This window comes from Octodon degus, unplaced genomic scaffold, assembly GCF_000260255.1.
Source record: "Octodon degus isolate 3935 unplaced genomic scaffold, OctDeg1.0 scaffold00033, whole genome shotgun sequence".
Lineage (NCBI taxonomy): Eukaryota > Metazoa > Chordata > Mammalia > Rodentia > Octodontidae > Octodon > Octodon degus.
This window is the reverse complement of record NW_004524609.1, coordinates 8,725,284-8,751,416: the sequence shown is the minus strand read 5'-3', so window position 1 is coordinate 8,751,416 and position 26,133 is coordinate 8,725,284. Positions and strand designations below refer to the sequence as shown.

At 42.4% G+C, this 26,133-nt stretch overlaps 1 protein-coding gene across 9 annotated transcripts in view; it reads right to left on the bottom strand.

Annotated features, from left to right (window-relative positions):
• Positions 1-797: 797 nt before the first annotated feature.
• The window catches only part of Map2k6 (mitogen-activated protein kinase kinase 6), a 123,224-nt gene continuing 97,888 nt past the window's right edge, over positions 798-26,133 (bottom strand). For 8 of the 9 annotated variants that reach the window (XM_004630055.3, XM_023714023.1, XM_023714019.1 and 5 more), the window contains exons 8-12: positions 23,557-23,684; positions 21,764-21,841; positions 19,617-19,756; positions 10,648-10,693; positions 3,133-3,975 (exon numbers count right to left, since the gene is read on the bottom strand). In XM_004630055.3, coding sequence (XP_004630112.1) covers positions 3,898-3,975; positions 10,648-10,693; positions 19,617-19,756; positions 21,764-21,841; positions 23,557-23,684 — 470 coding nt within the window. In that variant the 3' untranslated portion in view covers positions 3,133-3,897. Of the gene's footprint in view, positions 3,976-10,647; positions 10,694-19,616; positions 19,757-21,763; positions 21,842-23,556; positions 23,685-26,133 lie in introns of all 9 variants that reach the window. The other variant, XM_023714025.1, reaches the window with a different exon arrangement.

Genomic DNA, 26,133 nt, shown 5'->3' with positions numbered 1-26,133 from the left:
AACTATTTTGGCCTTGGGCACTGTGAAAAAAATTACTAAGACAACAAATGGCACCATAAGCAGAGAAAGTCTGGGAACTTCTTTCATATACTGGATAATTTTTGTTAGGTCTGGAGGATGTATAAAGACTAAAATGCAAACAATTTTGAGCTACACCACATCTCTTGATTCCATTTTACACAGCCTAACCAAGATAAAAGCTGCTTATTTAACCAATTATTCTGATTTTTTCAGAGTGGTCAAACAGTCTTTGAAATAATAGACTATTCCTCCATCCATTATTCCTTCTTGTCATGGCTCATAGATGGGTACCTTGTATAAAATGCATGGCTATATTGATAATTTTTCAATGTGTACACCTATATGACTTTTTTTTTCTCCCTCAAAGTAGTCATTTGGGGAAAGGAAATGAAGTTGTCTTGGCTTAAAACATGTATCCACCATTGAATCTTCTTGAGTATACACAATTAAAAATTATCTCCTGAGCCCATGACATATTTTACAGAAATTTGGTGATGGTAAAATTTCAACTCTCATGGTAAATTCAATTTGTAGAAACTGCCAAACACAATTTCCTGCTGAATTTGTTAAACCAGGCAGGTGAGTCAAGATAGGCAAACTAGTAAAGACGTCTTTGTAGGCCAGGGATATAACTCAGTGGCTTAAGCATCTGTCTGGAAATCGCAAGGTCCCAGTTCAACCCCCGGTACCACAAAAAATTTTTTTTAAAAAAATGACTTCTACTAGAAGCAAAACACCAAAAAAATGAAACAAACAAAAACTAGAGAGACATTCTAAGATGATGATACAGGTAGGGGAGAGAATGGGCTCCTGAAAGAGAAGTGGCAAAAATGTTTTAGTGAAAGCATTTCTATAAATATAGAGCTTCTTTAGGTAACTTCTCTCAAGAGTGACACTCATCGATACATCCACACAGACAATAACTGTCTTCAGAATCCTTCCCATTGGCTTCTTGGCACATCTCTTACATCAATAATACATAGAGAGCGAGGTGGATTATTTGTATGAATATAAAGAAAATTTCTACCATGGACAATTAGATGATACCAAATCAAATACACTGGGAAAGACAAGCATGATGTCTGAAGTAGAGCTCCACTGATTTCATAATACATTGACAGAGCCAGGGCTGATACTACGATGGTCCAAGGTGGCAGAGAAACACTTCATCATCATTCCTGAATACAGGTATCTTTTTCTTTATATATACATATCTGTCTGTATGTACAGGAAAATCTCAACTTAAACACAATTTATGGGTCCTGGTTTTTTAAGTTCATGACAGAGTAACACAGTTCTCTAGAAACAAAACCATGTTCTAAAAATTTAGATTTCTAAAGCTATCAAGCTATTACATCTTAGTACATAAGATACTTAGTCATCAAATAGAATATTGTTTCTCTATGGGAAAGGTATTTCAATTTTCCCATCAGTAATACCAAGAACATACCCTCCCTGATAGTGATAAAGATAATCCAAAAGAAATAGGAGCTCTTGTTCTTCCACAATCACTTATTGTTCTCTGAAAACATTTAAGAGAAAGTAATTTCCAGTCAACTCTCTTCTTAAAAAGTCCCACACAGTGTTCTCCCTTCATAATCATATGAGGATTGTTCAATACCAAAAAGAAGTACCCGTTCCCTGGCCCCAGCCTGGATTAATTAGAGGAAAGTCTCCAGGTCTTAAAGCTTTGATGCTGACATTGTTCATAAGCTTCTAGATGCTTCCAAATACACCCACCAGTGTTGAGAACTTTACACCAACTTCTCCCTCATTATAACTGTTCAGCAAACGTCAGCCCCAGACTCTCCAAGTCCAACTCTAACTCTCTAACCAAGTGGGTTTTAGGTTTACCAACAGGAAATACACTCTTCCTGAAGAATGTTGCAAAGCACAAAACAGGTAGGAGTAGAATCTTTCTGACTCAGAACAGAGAGATTATTTACTTTAATGGTTTATCAGATTTGCAGTGGATTGGCCCTACATTTTTCTCCCAATACTTTCTGTTATCAGAAAATGAATAAGTAGAGCAGGAACAAAGCTATGACCTTTCCTTATTTCAAGGAGTGGAACCTCCAGATGTAGGAAAGTGGGGGAGAAACTGCACGGCTGTGATTGCGAGGTTAAGACCCATGCTCTGGCTAGAAGAAAATGAACACAGAATGTGAAGCTGCTATTTAATTAAATGGATATTTGCTGGACCAAAATGTGAAGAAGTATCATGCTCATTCTGGGTAACACGAGCAAGATGTCAAGAACAAGACAAAAGGAAACACAGAGAAAAATAGACCGCTGCATTTCAAAATCTAAGAGGGGAAGGAAGGGAAGACTCAGGGGAACAACCCTCTCCACACTGGAGAACTGGAGGCAAACAAAAAAAATAGTGTGGCTTTTTTTTTTTTTTTTTTCTAAATAGACACCCTCCCTCTGTGTACTCCCAATGTAGCCCTGGTAAACACTATGTCCAAAAACAATGGTTCCTGGTTATTTAGGATAGGTCTCTATTTTCTCTATCAATCATTTTACTCCTTGATCCTAAAAGAAGAAAAGTCAGAGAACCTGTCGTTGTTTTTAGCTATAAGAAAAAAATTTGGTTATATAGTCAACCTGCTAGGAGTTCAGCATGGAACTTGCTACCATATGTTATTGAGGAAAGATAGAACATAAACTCATCCTGTAGAAAGCTGGCAACCCATTCTCAGGCGTCAATTCAACCTTCCCCTTTATCATTTCATATGGCCAAAGAATTACTAGCTGGCTTGAGTTTTCTCCTCTTCCAATAATAGTAAGGCTTCTTCATTGAATAAGAGTACAAAGTAAAGGAGTATATCAATTACAAAGATAATCCTTGGGACTTGCCCAGTGCGGGAAGGACAGAAGCAGAAGGCACCGATTCTCTCTGTGGTTTGCCATGTCTCCCCTTATGTTGGACAAATGTCCTTTTTACTAAATATAGATATTCACAAAAACCAGTTAGCAGAACTCAGTTTAATACACACATACACACACACACACACACACACACACACACACACACACACACGTTGGTATATAGGTAGATATAAAATCACATCACGAATCACTTCCCACTAATTCTATATCACAAAGGTCAAGAGAACCAAAATCTTTACTCTTGGAACGGTGATAAAAATGATTTGCATGTTTTCCAAAGTGGGGAAAGGAGTAGAAGCAAGATGCTTTGACACTTCACTTAAAACACACGGTGATCAGCCAGGACTTAGTTGGGGAGTATGGTGGCAGCCACAACCAGAAAAGATGTTTCACTAGAAGAGCTCCTTTTTTTTTTTTTTTTTTTTTTGAGATTTTTATAATATTCTTAAAGATGCATATTAAATTATTTTTTCTGAAACACAGAAACGATTGAACTTAAAAAATAAAAGCCCTATAAATATCGCCAACCCACCCCTCTTCTGTATCTCCCTTCTTGCATAAAGTGGAATCTTTCCAACCAAGCGCTTAAACATAAATATTAAAATAATAAATGGGACAAACTACAAATCTACTTACAATTTCATCACTACTGTAGCACCTTTTTGCCAGGGCCAATTCATTCATTTCGTAAAGAACAAGAGAAATCTGAGAAGCTTAAGGACTTATATGGCACATCATTAAATATTTAATCACCTTTTTAAGTCCTAAGCCTTTTATCATATTTCATCCATCTAGAAAGTTCATCCTATACTATAGATTCCAAGGCCCCCTTAGGAGGGGGATAAGAAAAAAATAAGGAGAGAAAACCCTCAGAGAGGGTTAAATTATCTCAAAGATGATTTTCTATTGGCGCTGTAGTGAACTTGCTCCGCCCTGTAAATCCTTCCATCCACAGTAGGGTCAATCAGTTAAGTCCACTGGTTTTCAGTCTCCAAGAATCAGTTTTACAAAAGATGCCACATCTGTTGCTTTGGATTCATGTACGGTGAAAAATGGATGTTGCTGTGAAAAAAGAGAAACACACATGGCATTAAAAGCTGTCACTGATAAAATCTGAGAACCCCAAATAAATACATCATTTAAAATGGATTAATTTCTCCATCAGCAGCAAGATACATTCCTCTTACTCTTCCAAAACATGCACATAACTAGTCGTATTTTAAAGATATCTTGCTGCCACTCTTATCCTTTTGAAAACCCTAGATTTCTACTCGAAAGAATCTCTTGCTTAAAGAAAAAGTAAATATGTTATGTAAATCCTATCTGCAGTAAAGTACAAAGACTGGCAAAGACCATGCGAAGCTTTGGCATGCCCTACAAGGCCTTTTAGATTAATATAGGCGTAAAATAATTAGAAATTCGTTAGATTTAGGTCATTTCATTTCTCAGGGAAAGCGTGGTAGAGTAGGATTCCAAGTGGTTTGAATAGTAAATGTATAGGAAAGCCCTCCTTGCCCTTGACATTGGACAGCTTGTTCGGAGTGAAACATTGAAAGCCGTTTTCTAAGCCACAGCCAAGAGCTATGCGCATCTTGAGGAAGAGCTGATCCTTCTGGAAAACAACACAGCCTTCCAAAGTGCAGGTACGTGCAGAAAAAGTGCAACCCAGAGATCAAAGATTGCAAAAGGGAAAACTGGTCTTTCTACAGACAGCTCAGATGAAATGAACTTTACAAAGAAAGGAAACAAGGGTCTTGCACTTTGCTGGGGGCAGAGGCAAGAAGACATGATGTAAGAGGTCACATATTTCAAAGAACAATTCAGAAGAACACTAAGCCACGTTCTCAGCACTGAAACAGTCTGCCTAAATCATTCAACTATGTTGTAATGAGTACCAAGCTGTTTGACTGGAGCCTTCCACCCCCAACTGGAAAGAGACATCGGGCCAAGATCCACACTTCTCCTACCAATCCAGAACCAGTCAAACACAAATGGGTGACTCCCTCAACTAGAACCTGACGCCACGGACTCCCCTCACCTACCATGCCGTGCCCCTCATTGTCTGTCTGGCAGCACTGTTTTCAATGGTGAGTCGAGCAGTTAGATGTGGGCATTTTGCATGCAGACATGCAGGTGACTCACTCTGTTTCCCTGGCTTAAGGGATTTAGTTTACAGGCTCATGTCGCCTCGTGGTAGGTTTTCTAATTATATTTGTTTTAAACCTGACAATAGAGGGCTGGGTGAGTCAGCTCTGTGGGGATATGAATGCCCACCCGTAGAAGTTTTAAGAAACAATACAATACAGATGGGACAGAGAAATCAAACCCAAAAGAAAGGAGGCCATCACTTGGAAGGGCCACGACTGAAGAAACGGAGAGGAAGGCGTCTGCTTTTTCCTATCTGAGGACACAGGTTGGGGGCTTGCTCAGAGCCTTTCATACGGGACTTTCACTGGATTTCCAGAGGCAAAGTCCCCTATCCTGAGCTCTTTCTCTTACCAAACAATAACACTACTTTTGATTACTAACCATTTACACAGCACGCTTAGGAAGGGTTTTACCATCAGAGTTATTAAGCTTTCCCACATCATCTTGGAATTGGGAATCCTTTAATGTACTTAAAAGCTGTTTACTATCAAAGCAGTACACACCAAACCTCAGGTCATCTCTGAGGCCGCATGCCTTCCAGCCCTGCCTTACCGCTTGTCCTGCCACCGTTAGCTCAGCAGACAGAGGCTGAGTTTACGCATGAATTAAATAACTGGAAGTGAAGTTTTCCATTAAAAGAATCTCAAAGTACCTTTTAGTTATTCCTAGGCTGGGAATATGGAATGAGAACGAGAAGTCTGGGGAGGAAAAGGCAGGCAGGCAAGTCAAAATGGAAGATGTGATTTACCTTCTCCCATAAGTCTTGCAGCTGCAAAAGGCCGAAATGGAACCCAGCTCCCTGTCTCAGCTGTGGATAATAACAACCAGGACAGCAACTTGGGGAAGATTAAGTGAGATGCCTTGAATAGTCGCCAGCCCAGAATGCTCGGCTTCCCAGAGAGGAGTTGGGTACAAGAAAGCAGAACTGCACCGCGGGTGGACTGCACTGCACCCTGCCGATTCGCTGTCAGGCCTGAAGGAAGCGCGGAGATGCATGGACGTTCTCCCAGAGGAGAGGGCCACGCTGAAAACGCCAGCAGGTCTTCGTGGCCCATCTGTGACCCCTCAGACCTTGACGTTGCAGTTACTGTTAAGCTCAGGCACCTTGTTTCACACCGCAATTCAATCTGTAACTTTCTAAGATACTTGAAGAGCATTATCAAATCACCTGGAAATCACTTAAATGAGCTGACTGTCACTTCTGGCAGTTGTCACATAGAAGAGAGGCCCACAGGCCGTGTCTAGCCCACTGCCCACTGCCTGATATTTCAGTACACTTTTATGGAACACAGCCACATGGCCATGTAGCCAGTATGACTACTTTCCCTTCACGAAAAGAGCAGTGTGCACAGTGGTAACCACAACTGCATGGGCACAAAGCCTGAAATACAATCTAGATGTTTTGGTAAAAGTTGGCTAATACCTATTCCAGAAGAACAAATCTGACAGAATCACTCTTACCTGAAGAATTTTTAGAGAACAAGCAAAGAAGACCATCCTAAGCACTCATGTCCTTCAATCCAAGGGAGAGAAAACATTCTCTGGGATTTCTAGAAGAGCTACCTGTCTGAGATGGAGCCTTAATTGTACTGCACTTCATCAGAAAGAAAAGAATTGTTTTCCTTCCTACCTTTTGGAAAACTTCTAAAATTTAAACAATAGCTTCTCGGCACATGTTTGCCAATATTGAATTTAGGATGTTTGAGCTCATATTTTCATTAGAGAATCTCAATGCTCAGGGAAACAGGGAATACTTAGGATCTTAAAAGGCAGGCCCATTTTCAGTACTACAAAGACTAACACCATCAGAGAGAGAAGGGAAAGCCCACACAGTCTTGATTTTATAGGATTAACATATACGATGATAGCGTTTTTTTCTGGGATGAGATGAAATCTCAGTGTTGTTTAATTTGCATTTCTTTCTTGAATGACCAGAGATGTTGAAAAATTTTTCATATATTTCCTTGCCATTTATATTTCTTTATCTGAGAAGTATATATTCATCTCAGATGCCCATTTCTGGATTAGGTCTTTGAGTTTTAGGGCCTGATTCTTTTCAATTTTCATATGTTCTAGAGAGAGCATTTATATGTCCCTTTATCTGAGGGACACTTGATTTAAAACTTTTACCCAGTTCATTTTTTTTAATTTCTTTTGCTATCTAAAAACTTTTTATTAAGATGAGATCCCAGGTGTTAATTCTTTAAAGTATTTCCTGTGTAGTTTGGATTTTGTTCATGAGCTCTCTGCCCACCCCACTTCTTCAAGATTTCTACCTACTCTTTACTCCAGTAGATTTAGTGTTCATGTTTTAATATTTAGATCTTTGATCCATTTTGACTTTAATTTAGTTCATGATGACAGACAAGAGGGTAGTTTTAGCCTTTGGCATGTGGAAAGCCAGTTTTTCTAGTGCCATTCATGAGAAATGCTGTCTTTTTTGTAATAGATAAATTTTGAAGCAACATAAGTGTCCATCAATCAAGGAACGGATAATGAAAATAACAATATGCAGTGTATAACCATCGCTGTCAATGTCCTCTCATCTTGAGTTGAAATTCTGTATCATCTTATTGGGATTTTCTTTTATTCTCTTTAAACTAAATGTTTTTTAAAAGATACATTATTTTCATGCAATGCATAAAAATCTTTCTTTATAAGCTATAAAGAAAGATAAACTTCAGGATTTTACAAGTAAATAGATTCAAATAGAGACCAGACTCATGAAACAAATCAGACTTTCATATGTAAACATACTATCTCCCTAATGTAAGAAACTAAAAGAGTAAGTAGACTCTAAAAGATGCAAAACATATCGTGAAAGGGAAAGAAACTGCTCAAAAGGAAAGAACAATTAGGACAGGGGAAGGAGAAAAGGAGGAGGGGAAAAATATATGTATATACACACACAAGATAGCTAAGATAATGGTACTACTAATTTCTATTAATTCATTGAAAGGAACAATTAGTGCTGATGTTGTCTGATCAATTTTGTATGCCTGCTATATCTGCTTATCTGACCAGCTACTTTGAGATAACAATAAGCACTATAATAGCCATTGTTAATTTTCTACCATCTTATTTTGAAATTCTGTATTGTTTTGATTGTTTTTTCTTCTTTAAAACAACATATATATATATATATATATATATATATATATCAAAAAAATCAGAATGCTAGACTATAATAGAAATAGTCTCCAATGCATATTTTTTTTTCCGTCAAGTGTGTTGTAGTGAAATTTCTGATGAGATCCCTTGAAACAAAAAAAAATTTGCATTTTTATTGTTATTTATTTTATTTTTTTATGTATTTAGTACAGGGTATACAGGGTCTCACTACACTAGTAATGAGACTAGTATAGTGACTAATCAGACTCTAATGATCCTCCTGTTTTCAGCCTCCCAAGTGCTGGGATTACAGGCGGGTGCCACCACGCCCAGTCTCAGTCACCATTCCAGCGTATGGCACACCGGGGATCGAACCCCGGTCCCTGAGCCTATCTAAGTAGGTGCTTTAATCCACTGAGCTATCTGGCCAGCCCTTGTATTTTTAACAGCCAGACATAGTCAGAAAACACTCTTTTCTCTGAAATTAATTGTAAAACTAAGAGACTCCACAATAGAATTGCTGACCACTGAGGATACTACAGGAATCACTCTGTGCTGATTTAACTTTGTGTGAAGTTAATCTTAAAATACTATAGGACAGTGATGGCGAAGCTATGGTAAGCATGAAGTACAAGCTGTTTGCATCGCAGAAAGCTCTAAAAGGTTCACCATCACTGCCCTGAGGATTGCAAAAGCCCAGCAACAAGAGATAGCCAAGACTCGGAAAGCCTTGGCTATGCCTGGGTAGTTTTTTTAAAATAATCAAGAGGAAATATTCAACCCAAGCATACAATATGTGAAGCTACTCTCCGGGATTACTGATTTGTCTTTCTTCCTTAACTATAGGTCTCCTGTGAGTGCAGCAGTTGAGGGCTGAGCAGTGGGCACTGCTTTTGCAAAGGGGATAATGGTGGCCCAAGCAGACGACTGGGGCCTCCATTCAAATTCACCAAGCTGGAGAGTGGTCCAGACCTAAAACAAACCTTGGCCACAAGAATGGACAGGCCACGTGACTGCTTGCAAGGATCACATGTGTGGCTCATCAATATTCCACAACTCTTCCTACCTGGCCTTTCTAGGCTATGCTCTTCTGTGTCTTACCTCTTCACCACACAGCTTGTTAACAGATACCAGCAACCTGTCCCTCTGAAACATGCCGTGAGCTGTTTGTAAAGAAGCACACCTCAAGGCTGGGGAGATAGCTCAGTGGTCCAACTGCCTGGCAGGCACAAGGACCAGAGTTTGGTCCCCAGTACCACGCCGGCCCCAGAAACTTGGGTGCACTGCACCAACCCTGAAACCAAGCATGGTGGCACACATCTGTAATCCCAGCACTGGAGAGGCTAAGCCAGGAGGATCTCTACAAGTCCAAGCTGGGTGATATTATTATTAATTAATGATATTATTATTAATTGTGGGTTGGATGGGGTGGGTGTTAGCATTTCCCTTGCAACCTAACCATGCTCCAGTAACAATAAAAATAAAAAGGTATCAGTGTTTGCTCTTCTGTCATTGAGATTACACAGGAATTTAACTTTCAGGGCCAGGGATACAACTCAGCAGCATGGTGCCTGCCTGGCCAGCATGAGGCTGTGAGTTTGATTCCCAGTACTACAAATAAATAAATAAATAGTTATCTTAAAAAAAAAAAAAAAAAGCAAAGAAACGTAACTTTCCTTCCTCTACTGAAAAAGACTGATCACTGAAACAAATTTAGGGAGGGTTTCATACAAATTCATCATCTCAACTGTCTAATTCTCCCTTATCAAAGTGTGTTTATCCCACGTTCAGTACACAGTTTGCTTAAAGCAAACCACAGTCCATTTAAGGTCCTTGCCCTCTGCACTAGCAATATCATTTGTAAATAGCCTAGAATATTAGTTACCACAATTAGAAACACTACGGAAAATCACACTTCTTTTTTTTTTCTCATTCCCATTTTCACTGATAGAGCAAACAGTAAACTCTGAAGGTCGAGGTCATAGAGTTCATGTTATTAATGCTTCCTGTTAGATTTTAGCTTCATAAAAGTGAAACACAAAAGCAGAAAAAAAATGATTCTTTTCTGGTCACCCACTGAGAAATCTATCTAATTAATTCTAGGTATTTTACCTAAAAATGATAAATCACAAAGCATTTACATTTCTTTTATTATACAACCTCTTAAATCAGGCTTTCTTTTACATTACATTAGCAAATTGTGACTCCCACGATCTTTTAAATTGAAAACTATAAATTGTATAGACATCATTTGGTCTCCACAGCCATAGGTTTATCAGCCCCCAGAAATGTCTTCTATTACTCCAAGCATAACGCATGATGATTGGAGTCCTCTTAACTTACTTCCTAAGTCCAGTTTCTATCATTTATGTCTCCATGAACCAACTCTTCCCAATATGGTCATTTCATCATAATGTAGGTCTTAGTTGCTCCACTAGCTATGACTATGAGCACGTTAACACTGCTGACACTCACCATAAGCTCAGGATACGTAGGCCGTTCTTTGGAATTCTTCTTCAAGCTTAAAAGGAAAAAAAAAAAAAGTAATACAATTACATCTAGAAACCATTTCTCACTAAACTAGGATATTAATACCTACGAAAGACTGACCATAACCAGATTTTTAAAAAGTAATGAAAACATAGGCTTCCTGTCGTGGCTTTCCTTTTCTATTATAAATTATATTGTAAATCAATCTGGGCATAATATAATAAGAAAATAATGGTGTGCATGTGCTTGCTAACATTTGATACTTTACCATGTCTTTTCTGATGTACAGCCACTCTATTTTCAAACATATATCTACTTTCCTTCAAGGCAGCTCTTAATTCCACCTCCACTGGCAAAGAAACTAGCAAGTACTTCTTATAATACATTTTTTATCACTTCACTGTCTTCACCTACTTGGTTCTTCTTGCTTGTAGTTATCTTGAATGTGTAAATTACTGTTATATTCCTAAGCAAGCCTGCCTGAGATAGAAAAAATAAGCCCATGAAGCTTCTAAGGTAACAATTTGTTTACTACATTTTAGTGATAAAAGAGAAAGCCTACCCAGTCAGTGACTCAGCAATTACTCTTCCTAGAAATACTTTGCGGTCATGCTCTACTGTCAGAAAGACTCTGGTCACTTAGCTCTTTGTCCATGCATACATTTGATAATATTTGATACCAGAGGAAATGGCAAAATAACCTGCCAAGCTAAAGAGACCAAACCATGACCCCTGTCATCAACCCACCCTATCTTCTATCCATCCCAGCCTTAAAATGGAAAAAAGAAAAAAATAGTTTATTTGGAGTTGGAAAGATGATTTTTTAAACTATGATTTGAAAGGCAACATGTAGTCTCCAGCACCATGGGACCAAAATTATACATGAATGGAAAAGAACTTTGCCTGGAGTTGAAGGAACCAAAATGTGACTGATCATTAGGATTTACTGGAATTTATGCTAATGGGTCATTTTGAAGAAATGAGACTTTCTATGTGTGACATGGACTCTGCTCCCCCTACATAAGCTGATCAGAATAAGGGGGGCAAAGTACAGAGACATAAGAGAGAGAAGTCATTGAGAGACTTTGAGAACCTATGGTTTCAAACAAAATGAAATGGAAGAAACAAAAGAAACAAAGATTTTTGAACCAAAACAACTTAAAAGGCGCCTACCAGTTTATTCCACGTAACGCTGTGGGTAGAAGAAGCCAAGGAACCTGAGACAGGGTGACAGGTAGGTGTGAGGACAGAAGGCTCAACCTGGAATTGAGGGCAGACCTAGGACCTAGGGACCTCAGTGACCAGACAACCTATGAGAGGAAGTTTCATCTCCACTGAGGATAAAAATAAGAGTGTATTAGATAGAGGAATTAGCGCGTGTCAACGGCAGGCTCATATGGGAATGTGTGATTGAGTGAAATGAATGTGATCTTGTAATTCCCACCTATGGCTCTGCACCCGAGTGTTTGGTTGAAGGTGAATCTCCCCAGGCAACCCTGTATAATGCCTAGAGGCATTCTCCGTTGTATGACTAGAGATAGGTATGCCTGGCATGTAAGATCTACCGGCAGAGGTCAAGGATTTTGCTAAGCCTCCATTTAGACAGCGGGTGGTCCTCCCCAGAAAGAAATAATTTAATCCCAAATGTCATTAGGATAGAGGTTAAAGAACCCTGAGGTGTGTTCTTGCCTCCTGTTCCCTTCTCTGAGATAGATTCACTTCAAAGAAAAGCTGCTTCCCCTGTTACTTCAGCACATGTCCATCACTCCATCTTCCCCCCCCCCACCCCAACTTCCTCCTTTCTACCTTCATCCCTAAAATCAAGACTTTTTCTTAATCCAGGAGCCAGTTCACCCAGCAAGAAGCACAGAGGAAGAAGTATGACCCTTCAGCACTGCTGCTTGGCACATTGATCCGAGTGTAAATAAATGCACACAGAACGTGAAAAGGCCTCCATTTTCAGCTATTGCTCAGAGTCAATCAAAACCCAGAAAATGTTCATCAGTTGAACAACTTAACCCACTAAGACCATAACAAGGAACACAAAGACAACATGAAATGCACACTCGGCAGTCAAGGGGTTGACTGTGGGTGCTTCAATTTGGACAACTGCCTTTAATCTAACATGCGTGCACTGTGCACTCCGGCATGCTTCTCCGTCAACTGTAAGACAGAGGGATGATTCCATGTCAAAGACAAGGGTTAGCCTCAGATGTTAGACCTGCGGCCTCATTTGCTAACCAGGGTCTTTGTAATACTGATGTTTCGCGTGGTATTCAGTACACAGAAAATGATGCTTTCTAGCAGGCAGAAGTGTCCATTTCTAAGGAAAAGTTGATTCTTCCCTGCAGATTGCTTTATCTTTTCATGGTTCACAAAAAAATATTTCCACAACTTTCTTCTAAATCTGTATTTTAAAAATAAGATGAAAATACCCACGTTGATCCATAATGAAATGGTTAAGATTCTGGAAGCTACAGAGACTGCCAGCAACTAAGCTACTTCTTGATTTATGGCCTCTCGGGAGAAGGCTCAAAGTTCACCCCAAGCTCTACTACTAAGTATTGATGAAAAATATTTACACAGCAAAACAAGGCTGCTTATTGAATTAATATAATTGATATAACCAGTCTCCCTATGTTTCAAAATAAAAAAACTTCAAAGCATGTCCTAAGAAAAGCAAAACACCCAGGATAAGGTTGGAGGTGGGGGGGAAAAAAAGCAACTTTTGCATGTTTAATAGGAAGTGCCTAAAATTCAGTATAAAATAACAATGGCAGAGTTCAAAGCAACACCAACTTCCTTTTGGCTGTAAGTCAGAGCTTTGAATTTTCAAGTGGCTTGTCATTTTCAAGTGTGCAATTAGCTAACTGCTCTAATTCTTCTTCCAAACACCACAACACACACTTCTGACCACAGCTGACACTAAAGCACAGCTCTGTGCTGTCTTTTGAGAATTGCTAGCTTCAAGCTTGCACTGACCAGAGGATTTCTGCCTGTTTGAATTCCCCCGATGGTTTCCAAGAAGGGCTGTTGGCTGCATCCATGGAATAAAAATACAGTGGGCACCGCAAGCCACACATTTGTCTAAAGCTAAGTAAATATACAGTGTCTCTTTTTTACTGTCCTTCAAGAACAAACAAGAGGCTGTATTTGACTGCCTCTGTTTTATACTAGTTCCTCTGAGTCAGACAGTATCGACATCTGGAGAGGACGCCAACACTCTCTCCTACGCCAGCAGGCTGGGCAGCTGGGCACTCCGTCTCTGCATTAGGCCTGGAGGAAAAGAAAATCCAGTCTGGCTATTTTAGCAGGGGGCAGTTGATTTACAGGGACTTTCTTTGGTTTACCTATAGGAAGAAGCTTGAGCTTGTCAAGATTCCCTTTTATTTTTTAATAATCTCACTTGTTAATCCTTCTCAGGACGGACTATAGGATTTATGAAGCCCCAAATAAGATCTCTGTGTGTGGCCAACACGACCCGTATTAGGAATTCTTTAAAATCTCAATGCTAAGAAAACTACACAAGATAGGGAAGAAAAAGTATCACTCATAGTCTTATTTGGAAATGAACACAACAAGAATGGGCTTATGAGGAGTCATTGTTTCCTGCATCTTCACCTTCGTGAGAATAAACATAGGCGATGCTCTCCTTTTTCCAGAAAGATGTTTCTCTGATATTTCCGCAAAAGAAATGGAGCAGCAAGAGAGATGAGAGTCTGTGCTCTGAAGCCACCCTTGGCTGTGAGGGGACAGTGAAGTCTGTGAGTGTTTAATGCCATGACTTCCTGCCGCCTAAGAGAAAGCAGCCAGTACTGCACCACCAGAGGACAGAGACTCCCAAGCAGAGAGCGGTGCTCAGCGACACTGACAAGCACTCCCAGGGGACGGGTTCCACAGAGAAGCACAAACCCCCAGCAGCTTGCCTGCCTGTGCACGCGTCCTTCCTCTAAGCCTACAGACAGAGCAGCAGATAAGTACATAGGTATGTGTACTGCAAACCTTGATACTAAGTATTTCACTTTCTAAAACTGCAGCTCTCTTTCCCCACTTATCACCAACAACTAGGGCATTGGGAGGATTCCTGAAAGATCTTAGCCTGCGTCATGAAGCAAGACACAGAAAATCATCCAAAGCGGGGCTCTGTCTAAAAATGCATCTCAACATTGTAGTTTTGGACAAGGCGAAACCGAAATATAACACGAAGGTGTAAATTCTTAAAACTTTGTCACAGTTAAAGATGCAGGACCGTCAATTCTCCTCAAGATTCTCCCCAGCGTGCATCCAATCTTGTCACTTTGTGGAGCAGGTGTGGAGCCCTCTTTCAAGAATGTCTTCTAGAGGTGTGATCAAAACTATGGAGAATGCTCCTGTCACGTGTCGTGAAGGAAAATAAACTGGCAAAAAAAACATTACACTGCGTCCTTATGCATCAGATGTGGTGCCCTATTATTTCTGCCCCTTCCCTGATGTCAAAATGACCATGAAAGTTAAAGGTTTGAAATCGCTGAAGCAGCCATGATAGCCCAAGTGAAGACATGCAGGAGAGGCCCGGAACCACTTCAGAAAATGCCAAGAACAGCGGCAAGCTGGTGCTCAAAATGAGGGGGTTCTTCTCCATGTGTCCTTTCCTGTAATGCATTTTTAACATTCACCCTATATTGAGGTCACGTCTCAAAAAGGGCAGTGGGAAAAAGTAGCGAATAAAGAGCTTCTGGGATACGCTGCTCTTCATCAGTGAGCAAGCGTTCTTTGGTCACGACCACTTTTTCCTTCTTTCCACTACATGCTAGACCAAATTCAAAGCTTTCAGTAGTGAGATGAAGACTCGAACTAGACTGCTCCAGGATGGGAGGTAGGTACCCATGTGTCAATGTATATGAAAAATGAAACTGTGTCAATATAGACCCAAGTCAGTCATAAGATCTAAAAAACAAAAAAGTATACATTTATTTATTTATTTTTTTAAATTTTAGGAAAGAGTCTACAGGGTGTTGGGGGTCTCACTATTAGATTGGACGCATAGTGAACTGCCTGTTTACAGCCTCCCAAGAGCTGGGATTACAGGTGTGCACCCCATACTCAGTCTCAATTGCTGTCTCAGTGCACCCCTGGGGGCGGAGCCAGCCCGGCAGGGATTGGACCTCAGCAGGCCCTTGCATCTGCTTGCAGGTGCTTTAATCTGCTGAGCTATTTGGCTGGCCCTTTTTTAAAATTTATTTATTAATTCTTTTATTTATTTGTAAAAACAAATAAAAATAAAAGTGCAACCTTCAGCCTAGTTGGCTTCAGGATAAGCCAACAGCACCTAAGAGTTTAATGCACATCCCAAAGGGTTATCAAAGAAAAGATATTGGTGATTTATGGCAGGCAAAATCGTTCTTGTTCTGGGCCCCGAAACAAGGGAGGCTGCCCTTCCTGGAGTCCAACCAAGGATCAGAAGGAGAACGTACAAAATTCAGAAGTGATCTTCCTCTGCTTATTTCCAGTTCCCAGCCCAAAAGAAGTGACTCACTCAGGTATAAAACTGACAATGTCAAGTATCAGATTCTACCAGTGATAATACGGAAAGTTTGAATAAAACTATAGCCTTTAATGGTGCCTAAGCTGAAGTCATTTTTTTAAGCTTTTTTTTTTTTTTTTTTTTTTTTTGTATTTGATAAATTGGTTTGGGGGCATTGTTGTTGTTTTTTGTTGTTGTTGTTGTTGTTGTTGTTGTTGTTTTGTAGTGCCAGGGACTGAACTTGGGACCTTGTACCAGCTAGGCAGGCCTTTATGCCACTGAAGTCTTTTTTTTTTTTTTTTTTTGGGTAGAACCAGGGATTGAACTCAGACCCTTGCGCTTGCCAAGGAAGCCCTTATTCCGCTGAGCCATCTCACCAGTCCCTTGATTCCTGAAGTCATTTTTAATAAACCCTATAAGCAAGATAAACAGACTTCCTGAATGCGGGAATGACATCACAACAAAGACAGAGACTAAAACACATTCCACTGCTCAGATATTTAAATAAGTGAACTCTAGTAGCTGGGCTAAAACTGAGAAAAGGTGGAGATCCTAGAGGGACAGTGTGAAGCCACAGTGCATCTGAAAGCAGGACAGTAGGCATAGTGTGGGCTCTATAGAAGGAGTGATAACAGAATCTGGGATTTCTACGCACAATGCATACACTAAAAGGAGGGCCAGCCAAATAGCTCAGTGGATTAAAGCACCTGCAAGCAGGCACAGGGGCCAGGAGTTCGATCCCTGGGCCTGCTGTGCTGGCCCCGTCCCCGGGGGCATTGGGACAGCAACTGAGACTGTGCGTGGTGGCGCACGCCTGTAATCCCAGCTCTTGGGAGGCTGTAAACAGGCAGATCACTCTGAATCCAATCTAGTAGTGAGACCCTTAACACCCTGTAGACCCTTCCCTAAAATATAAATAAATAAATAAATAAATAAATAAATAAATAAATAGAGCTAGGCCAGGCATGGTGACACACACCTGTAATCCCAGCACTCAGGAGCCTGAGGCAGGAGGGTCACTTGTGAATTTGAGAGCAGCCCGGGCTTCATACTGAGTGCAAGGTGGCCAGAACTACATGGAAACCCTAGCTCAAAAAATTGTTCTTTTCTTCTCAAAGGTTGTTGTTTTCATTTTGTGGTATTTGTTTGTTTGTTTTTGTGGAAGGAACTCAATCCAGGGCCTTGCACACGCTATTCGGGTGTTCTACTTCTCCCCTAGCTCCGATGTCTGCATTTTTACAATTCTTGTAAAATATTTCAAGGCTCTGATACTTAGGCAAAATTTCAAGTAAGTGAAAAATGTATTGGAAAAAAAATAGAGTAATTGAATAAATTTTTTGAAACAAACTGCAGAAGATCAGAGGCATCCTGAACAGTCAGCATCAGATCTGTCGCTCTTCTGTCTAGACCTGCGCTCTCAGGAGGCATGTTAAGAGAGCTCTAGGAGTATAGTAGGAGGACTTGAGAAGATTTGAAAACCAGTGAAGTTCTGGCCTCTGCTTGAACCAGTTGCATTGAAATCTCTCGGGAGTGAGGGTGAGAGGTCTCCTCAGGAACAGCATGTTTGCAGGGATGCTGGAGATTTACAAGGAGCAGCCAGATCTGAGAACACTGGACTTGGATTAAACCTGTGATTCACGATAAGAAACTTCCCTTTCTCAAAAAATTTTACTGAAGTATCTTGAAAGACTCAGAGCTCTTGGAAGAGGGAAACAAGACAAGCGGGAGGAGGAAGGAAGACACAGAGAGGAAGACACCTAGAAGAGACCGCCTCAGTGAGATCCTTCCCAGTTGCCACCCCTCCTGAGAACTGCTGGTCGGAAGTTTCCAAGATGACTTCTCCCCCTTTGCCTATGTGGCCTTGAAACATCAGCATGTAAGACAAAAGGTGTTGAATTACGCAACAACCAAAATGGGAGTCCTGGAGTCCAGCAGCCAAGGAAGTCAGGGACCCACTTCAGCACAGCAGATGTAAAACAGATGCAGGGGACACAACTCAAGATCCCAGGAGATGTGTATTTTAGAGACACTCAGTAACACTGCAGTAAAGCTTATCGCCATAGCTTCTCACTGGCCATTCGGCCCAAAACAAAACAAGCAAACACCAACAAAACCTCACGGTGGGACAGCACTCTAATTCACTAGGAAAAAGCACCAGGGCTGAGAAGGAGCTCAAGACAAATAAAAAAGTCCAGGTGGAATCCGCGTCCTAGCAGCAGAGTGCAGGTCCTAGCCAGGGGTGGACCACTTGTCCATCCAAGCTGCATTCAGAAAACATTGTCCATCCAAACTATATTCAGAAAATACATCCAGAGTGTGTGCAGGCCAAAGAGCTCTACGCCCACAGGTAGGTGGCACCATAGCCGCTTCGTGTGCCGAGAAGCCTTTGGAGCCCCAAGCCCTTCCAAAGCCGTGAGCAGCCAGAGCGGCTGCCCTCCGAGCACACAGCGGGGCCGGCTCCAGCTCTGACTCCTCCTTCCTCCCAGTAGTGAGGGAGTCTTGCAGGACACCCAGATGAAATAGCTCAGCCCATTTTGTGACTCACACTTGGCATCTCTTTCCACCAGTGCTTGCAACAGTCACCGCTACCAGATATGCCAACCCTCGTGACCCCAATGCGGTCAGATGCTACCTCATTGTTGGGGAAACCCCACACTCTCGTCAACCGTCCTTGAGGAGCTTTGGGATTCCTTTTTCTTTTCTTTTGAGACAGGGTCTCACTATGCAGTGCAGGCTGGCCTAGGACTCACTTATGTAGCCCAGGCTGGCCTCAAACTCACAGCACACCTCCCACCTCAGCCTCCCAAGTACCAAGATTAGGAGGTGTGCTGCCACACTTGGGCAGCACCCTAGCAACTCTCAAAAACCAAAGTCAACCACCTCACTGTGTCTGTGAATCGCTGCCTACTCCAGACACTCTCTTCCCAGTCCCTGTCATTGCCTATGATGCCCCCTTGGGCAGGAGCATCTGCAGTCCTCAAGTGCTCTGGAGACGCCAAGGTCTTGCAAGGGTTTCTGGCACCTAACTCGCATTCTTGATCTCCTCGCCCGCTTCTCACCCAGAGAAATCCTCTAGGTCTTTTCCCCAAGGATGGGGATTTCTGTTTTGAAAAGCTTTCCTCCCCTGATTCCTTTTTGTGGGGACGACACCAGAGAAGTCTATCTTGATGCCTTTCCTGAGCTCCCCAAATACCCTGCACGCACCTCCATCCCTGGAGAGATTGCCTTGTCGCATCACTGTATGCTAGTAACCAATTTGGGCAATGCCCCTCCATGACTTGGACCCCAGAGACGGTGACACTACGGTCACACCCCCTGCCATCACGGCGCGGGCTGTAACCGCTCTCAGGATGAATGAGCGCTTGCGTCATGGGTGAGGCCCCGCGGAGGGAACGCAAGCGCATGCATCCCCTCCCTTGGCACGTGGGCACGGGACAGGGCGCCGTCTTACCACTGTGAGGTAAAGTCGACGAACTCTGCGGAGAACTTGTCTGCCGGGAGTTGTGGCGACGGCTCCTCCACCACCTGCTTGAGCTGCTGGAAGGGCGTCCCCCAGGAATCGTAGGGAAACCGAAGGATGGCCAGCTCAATCTGGACGGGAGAGACGCGCAAGCGACATTTTAATTAATTAAAATTAATCATGTATTTAGTACAGGGTCTCACTACACAGATCGGACTCGTAGCGATCCTCCTGTTTTCAGCCTCCTAAACGCTGGGATTACAGGCGCGTGCCACCACGCCCAGTCTCAATCGCCCTCTCAGCTTGCCCCCGAGTCTGCCTAAGCAGGCAGCTTAATCCGCTGAGCTACCTGGCCGGCCCGTGCAAGCAACGTTTTAAACAAGGCTGACTTCCACAGTCAGCTGCGCCTGTCTCATTCTAGAAGAACCAGGGGGAAGTACAAAGCTGACGTCCCTGTGTTACGCGAGGACACAAAAGAACCATCGTCTAGACATTTTCCCCAAACGGCTACTGCTAGTGGATTTTAAATATTATCTTACTAAAGATAGTCATTAAAACCTATCTGAAACCCATCCCCTCACTGAAACCCAGCGTGCTCCTTCATAAAAAAACCGCCAGCCAACGGGATCCCGCTTCACGCAGGATGCACGGCAGCCAGGTTTGAACAGGTTGGCCTGAGAAAGAACTCCGAGCCTGATGCTTGCAGAGATGTGCCTCTGCTGCCCCCTGCGGGCCACTCGCCGAGATGGAAAATTGGGAGGCAACGTAGCCCAGGGCTTGAGCGAAGGCCACCTGGCTGTCACAGGACACGTGTTTTCCGGACAGGGACATGAAGTGACACAGTCCGCTGCTGTGCCTGAGAAGGAGACAGAACTACGGCAGAATTTCTAGATCCAGGCTGGCGAGATAGCTCAGCAGTCTAAAGCGCCTGATGGGCAAGCTTAGGCAGATGCAGGGAACCTCGATTGCATCCCCAGCACCACATGCCGCCCCAGCCCCGCCCTCAGGGTGGGCTGAGGCTGCCAAAAATACATATATAAATAAATAAATAAATAAATAAATAAATAAATAAATAAATAAATAAATTCCAGATCCTAGTAATACAATGAAATTTATGATCATCAGAATTAGGAATCACTGGAGGGCTGGGGACACAGTTCAATGGTCTAGGCGCCTGCCTGGCAAGCGCAAGGACCCAGGTTTGATCCCCACAACCACATGCCATGGCTGGCCCTGGAACCCTGGGAGCCCCGAGCTGGCTAGCAAAACTGGGCGTGGTGCCGCAGGCCTGTAATCCCAGCACTGGGGAGGCTAAAACAGGCGGACCACTAGGAGGCCCAGCTGCACAGCGAGACCCTGTACCAAATAAATAAATAAAAGATTAAAAAGACATTTTTTTTAAAAAAAAGTAGGAATCACTAGTCATATACCTGTGGAAGCAGTGCCTAAGGAAATCATCCTATTTTTTTATCCTATCTCTAGGATATACTTTACCTCGGCATCCAAGACTTCCATAATAAAAACATCCCGGGAAACACACGGTGCGCCCTGGACAACGCCACCCCTTCGGGCACATGAGCACTCTGGGACCGCTTAAGCGTCTTGTATTCACTAGAACAACTTAATCTAAAGTATAAAGCATTTAGACAGACCCTCTCGGAAGGGATGTGTGTATAACGGGTCAAAACCAAAAGAGGCATTGTTGGGTACACATGGTCTACCTTATGCTGGCACTTCGGACAGGAGCTCCCCCTAGATTAGGGCCGTCAGATAATCCATGGGACTAGACCTGCTACTTAAGGGCACATCAGCAGTGAGCAGAAGGGGAGGAAAAGCAACGCTGGTTTTCCCAATTCAAATTCAACGTTTCTACTATTCATACAGAAAATAATGCTCACTCAAACATCAGCTGCCATCTCAGGCAGGAAGGGATTCCCAAGACTATCAGCATGGGGGACATTTGTTCTTTGGTCCCAAAGCCCACCATATTCTAGCTGCATGGTTAGAACCTCAGGGGCAATAGGATTTTTTTTTTTTTTCGGTACTGGGGATTGAACTCAGGAACCTGTGCTTGCCAGGCAAGCGCTTATTCCACTGAGCTATGTCCCCAAGCCCCCGATAGGATTCTCATACTCTACCATCGTGATGCCCAGACTCCAGATGTCCGACTTCACGCTGTATCCCTTCTGGTTGAGCTCTGGGTTTATTCTTTCAGGCTGGAAAGGAGACAGACAACTGAGGAAATGGAGACACAATGGAGATGACATTTGGAGCTCCATAAAGGCCGAGGTTGGGGACATTACCAGCTGCCAAGTGAGGTGTTTTCATCTGCTAACATGCCTCTCGGGCCAAAAAGACAATATAGCTACAATAAATAGCAGCATTACCCTGAGGGTTGTTCTTTGTCTTCTAGGATCATCTTCTGTTAGGGACAGTAAAGGCTTGAGTTCCATTCACCACAAATTTTAATTCTGTGGTGAAGAAGCAAGAATATGCACCTTATAAAGCTACTCTAGCTATCTAAAATTATCCTTGATAAAAACACCAACAGTCCAAGCCTGGTAAAAACGACCTGAAAGGTTGTTACTAGGCTACCATCTGATAGTCCTGGAACAGCGTGGCTTTCAGCTAAACATCGATAGGAAGCTTTTCCTTTCCAAACATGAAAATCCATTTCCAAATAAAATGTGTTGCAAGCTGCAAGTCCCCAAGGTCTCTGCTAATGACAATGAATCTTCAGAGCTGTGAGGTTCCCTGGGGTCTAACTCAACCACCTTGCGTAGGTAATTTACACTCTGTTTACTTTTCTCCCTTGACTAACGCTCACTTGCAACTCAGGGTAGAGAAGTTATGCAGGCTTCATGCTTCGTTGTTGTTGCTTGTATTTTTTAGGGGAGGGTCTGCAGGGTGTTCAGGGTCTCACTACTAGACTGGACTCATAGTGATCCACCTGATTTCAGCCTCCCAAGAGCTGGGATTACAGGCGTGCGCCACCATGCCCAGTCTCAATAGCTGTCTCAGCGTGCCATGCGGGCAGGGCCGGCACAGCAGTGTGCTTTACTCTTAGGTATATTTTCAAGCAAAATATCCCTTTTGCTTGAGTTTTTTTAAAAGCACATATTCTGGGTTGGCGAGATAGTCTAGTGGACTAAGTGCCTGCTCAGGCAAGCTCAGGGACTGGGGTTCGATTCCTCAGCATCATATGTTCTGCTGGTCCTGCCCCGGGGTGCACTGAGCCGCCACCAAGATCGAGACTGGGCGTGGTGGCACAGGGCTGTAATCCCAGCACTGGGGAGAGGCTGAAAACAGAGGGATCACCACGAGTCCGAGCTGTATAGTGAGACTCTGTCCCAAGTACATAATAAAACTCTTTAAAAATTGTTAAAAACATATGCTATGAATGTTTCCAACACCCAAACTCCACATATGGAAATCTAATCACTATATGGCCATAATCAGAAGTGGAGTCTTTATCCAGTGAGCAGGGTGCAGCCCTTTGGAACAGGGTGACTGACTTTATAAAAGAGTCCCTAGAGAGATGTCCTACCCTCCCACCACATGTGACGCAACAAGAATGAACTATGTAAGAACCTAGAGAAATGAGCCCTCAACACGAGGCACTGAATCTGTCCAGGGTTGACCTTGGCCTTCCCAGCTTCCTAAACCCCAAAGAACTAAAATTCTGTTACTTATAAGCTATATATGTATATCAACCCAAAGGAACAAAACAAAACAAAAAAAAAAAAAAATACATGAACCAAGAGTCTACGGATCTCAGGCAGGAAATACATAAGAGTACAAGGTGCTGCGGAGTATTTTCTGAAGTCTTAGGCACACTCCAACTTTCCACCTGCACCTGTCTACTGCTTCTTTCCCACCCGGGCTTAAAAGGCAGCTGCCTCTGAGAAGCCACCCCGGCTGCTGTACTCACGGCCATGTATGGTTTGCAACCTGCATCAATCGTTTTAGCAACAGAGTCCACCAGGTAGCCGCTGATTCCAAAATCACACATCTTCACTTGGCCCAGGGTATTAATCAGCACATTCGAGGGCTTGACATCTGAAAGGAAGTCCAACCGGGGTCCTGTCATTCCAGCCTGCTCTGTAGGTCCACTTCTCTGCCACCAGAGGGCCTGAGAGCTCCATGTGTCCTGCACCTCGCTTTCCCCAAGCTGCCCTGTGCGAAGCAACCAAGCTCTTTGATTCCCAGTTACTTACTGCCTACTGCTTTCAACTGAAATTTTCTCCTTTGTGTTTTCTCTGCACCCCGTGGGACTGTGAATCTTCAAATGAAAAGCACTGTGTTCTCTACCCATGCAATCACCTTCGTGGCTACCAAATACATAGGATGACTTTATTGAGTTATATGCCCACTTCAAAATGATGACCCATTTATTGCCTATTTAATGTGGAAGTAAGTGATGGAAGAGGAAGGGCCGGCAAGGTAGCTCAGTGGACTAAACACCTGCTTAGGCAAGTGCAGAGACTGGAGTTCGATCCCCGCACCACATGCCATGCTGGCTCTGCCCATGGGGCACACTGAGTCAGCCACAGGAGACCAGGCATGGTGGCACATGCCTTGTAATACCAGGGCTGGGAAGCTTGAAAACAAGAGGATCACTACAATTCAAGCTGTGTAGTAAGACCCTGCACAAAATACATTTTTTAAAAAGGGACCAAGAGAAAAAGAGAGGGAGAGAAACAAAAGAAGAATCAAAAGGCATCAAAACAGCAAGCTTTAATGCCAGCCTCTACCAGAGAGACATCAGCAGTTACCATGATGTAATGTATTATATATAAACACAAGGACACAAGACCATAAAGCAGGTCATAGAAGAAGGGGCATTAATATGCAGATTTTAGAACAACCATGAGGACTCAAATGATGGCACCCAGCTACCCACGTGCCCCAAAAGATACAGCACCATCATCTCTGGATAGTGGAATTACAGATTGTGTTTTCCCTTTGTAACAGTCTTTTCAAAGACATGGGGTAAGAAGATAAAAGCTAACCTAAGAGCTCCACAAATCATCCTTTAAAGATTTTCTCTTAAACTTCTTGTTACAACTGTTATCTTGCTGATTTGCATGCATGCCATCTATTCTTCAAGAATTCAATGTTTCATACTTCCAAATAAATCTTTTTTTAAATAAGTTGCACATCGGTAAGAATTTCATATTCTTTTCATCCATTACACTCCGTCTCGCTTTCCTAACCTCATCTCCCACCCACTCATTTCTCCAATGTTTCTTATGACCAACTAATATTGATAATCCTACATATAATGCACAAGGCATTTTACACTACATCCAGACTAAAAAAAAAAAATGAGAATTACCCACAACACAACAACCTACTAGAAATCAACACTTTGTATTAGTTGCCTCAAAGCATTGGCCAGTGGATCTCTTCTACAAAGCTTTTCCTGGCTATGATCTCTGAGTATATTTGATTCTTTATTTTGTATTCTCTCTACACTACTTCCACATTTGGTACTTTCATATTTCTTTTTTTTTTTTTTTTTTTTTTTGGAATTTAGGGAAGGGCCTACAGGTAGTCAGGGTCCCACTACTAGATCAGACTCCTAGTGACCCGCCTGTTTACATCCTCCCAAGAGCTGGGATTACAGGCAAGTGCCACCACGCCCAGTCTCAATTGCTGTCTCAGCAGGCCCTGGGGGCAGGGCTGGCATGGCAGGCCTAGGGATTGAAACATCAGCCCCTGCATCTACCTAAGTAGGCGCTTTAATCCACTGAGCTATTTGACCAGCCCCAGTACTTTCTTCTTTCTCTTTTTTTTTTTTTTTTTTTTGGTACCGGGGATTGAACTCAGGACCCTTTGCTTGCTAGGCAAGCACTTATTCTACTGAGCTATCTCCCTGGTCCCAGTACTTTCATATTTCTAAGGGTATTTTTTTTCATAGTTTTTATATATCTCTCTTATTTCCCTATAAAGAATCCCTATAGTTTTTTTTTTTTTTTTCCAGTACCAGGGATTGAACTCAGGACCTTGTGCTTGCCAGGCAAATGCATATCCTACTGAGCTATCTCCCTGGCCCTATAAAATTCTAATAAGAACAATTTTCTTAGATAACATCACTGGACATCTATTAAGACACTATATTCAAAATTATTTAAAAGTGATGATAAGAGATGCCTGGTTGGAGGAATTAATGGACTTACAGGAGGATGAAGGAGTGGATGAACAGATAACAGACCAAGAATAAGAAAGGGGTGGAGGGGAAAAGGAGACAGCAAATTGTTCTCTGCAGCTTCCTGCAGTAGCAAAGGGCTTTGCCTCATTCGAAAGTTCTCCACACTTCAATGTTCGAAAGAATCACCCGGGGATCTTGTTAAAATGTAGCTTTGATTTATTTAAGGATTATGCTCTTCTAACAAGCTCCTGGATGACGGCCAACTCAAGATGTATTTTTATTATAGCCTCTAAAACCATCAGTATCAACCCACTGCTGTGTTTGGTAACAAGCATTTTATATTGAAGTTAGGTT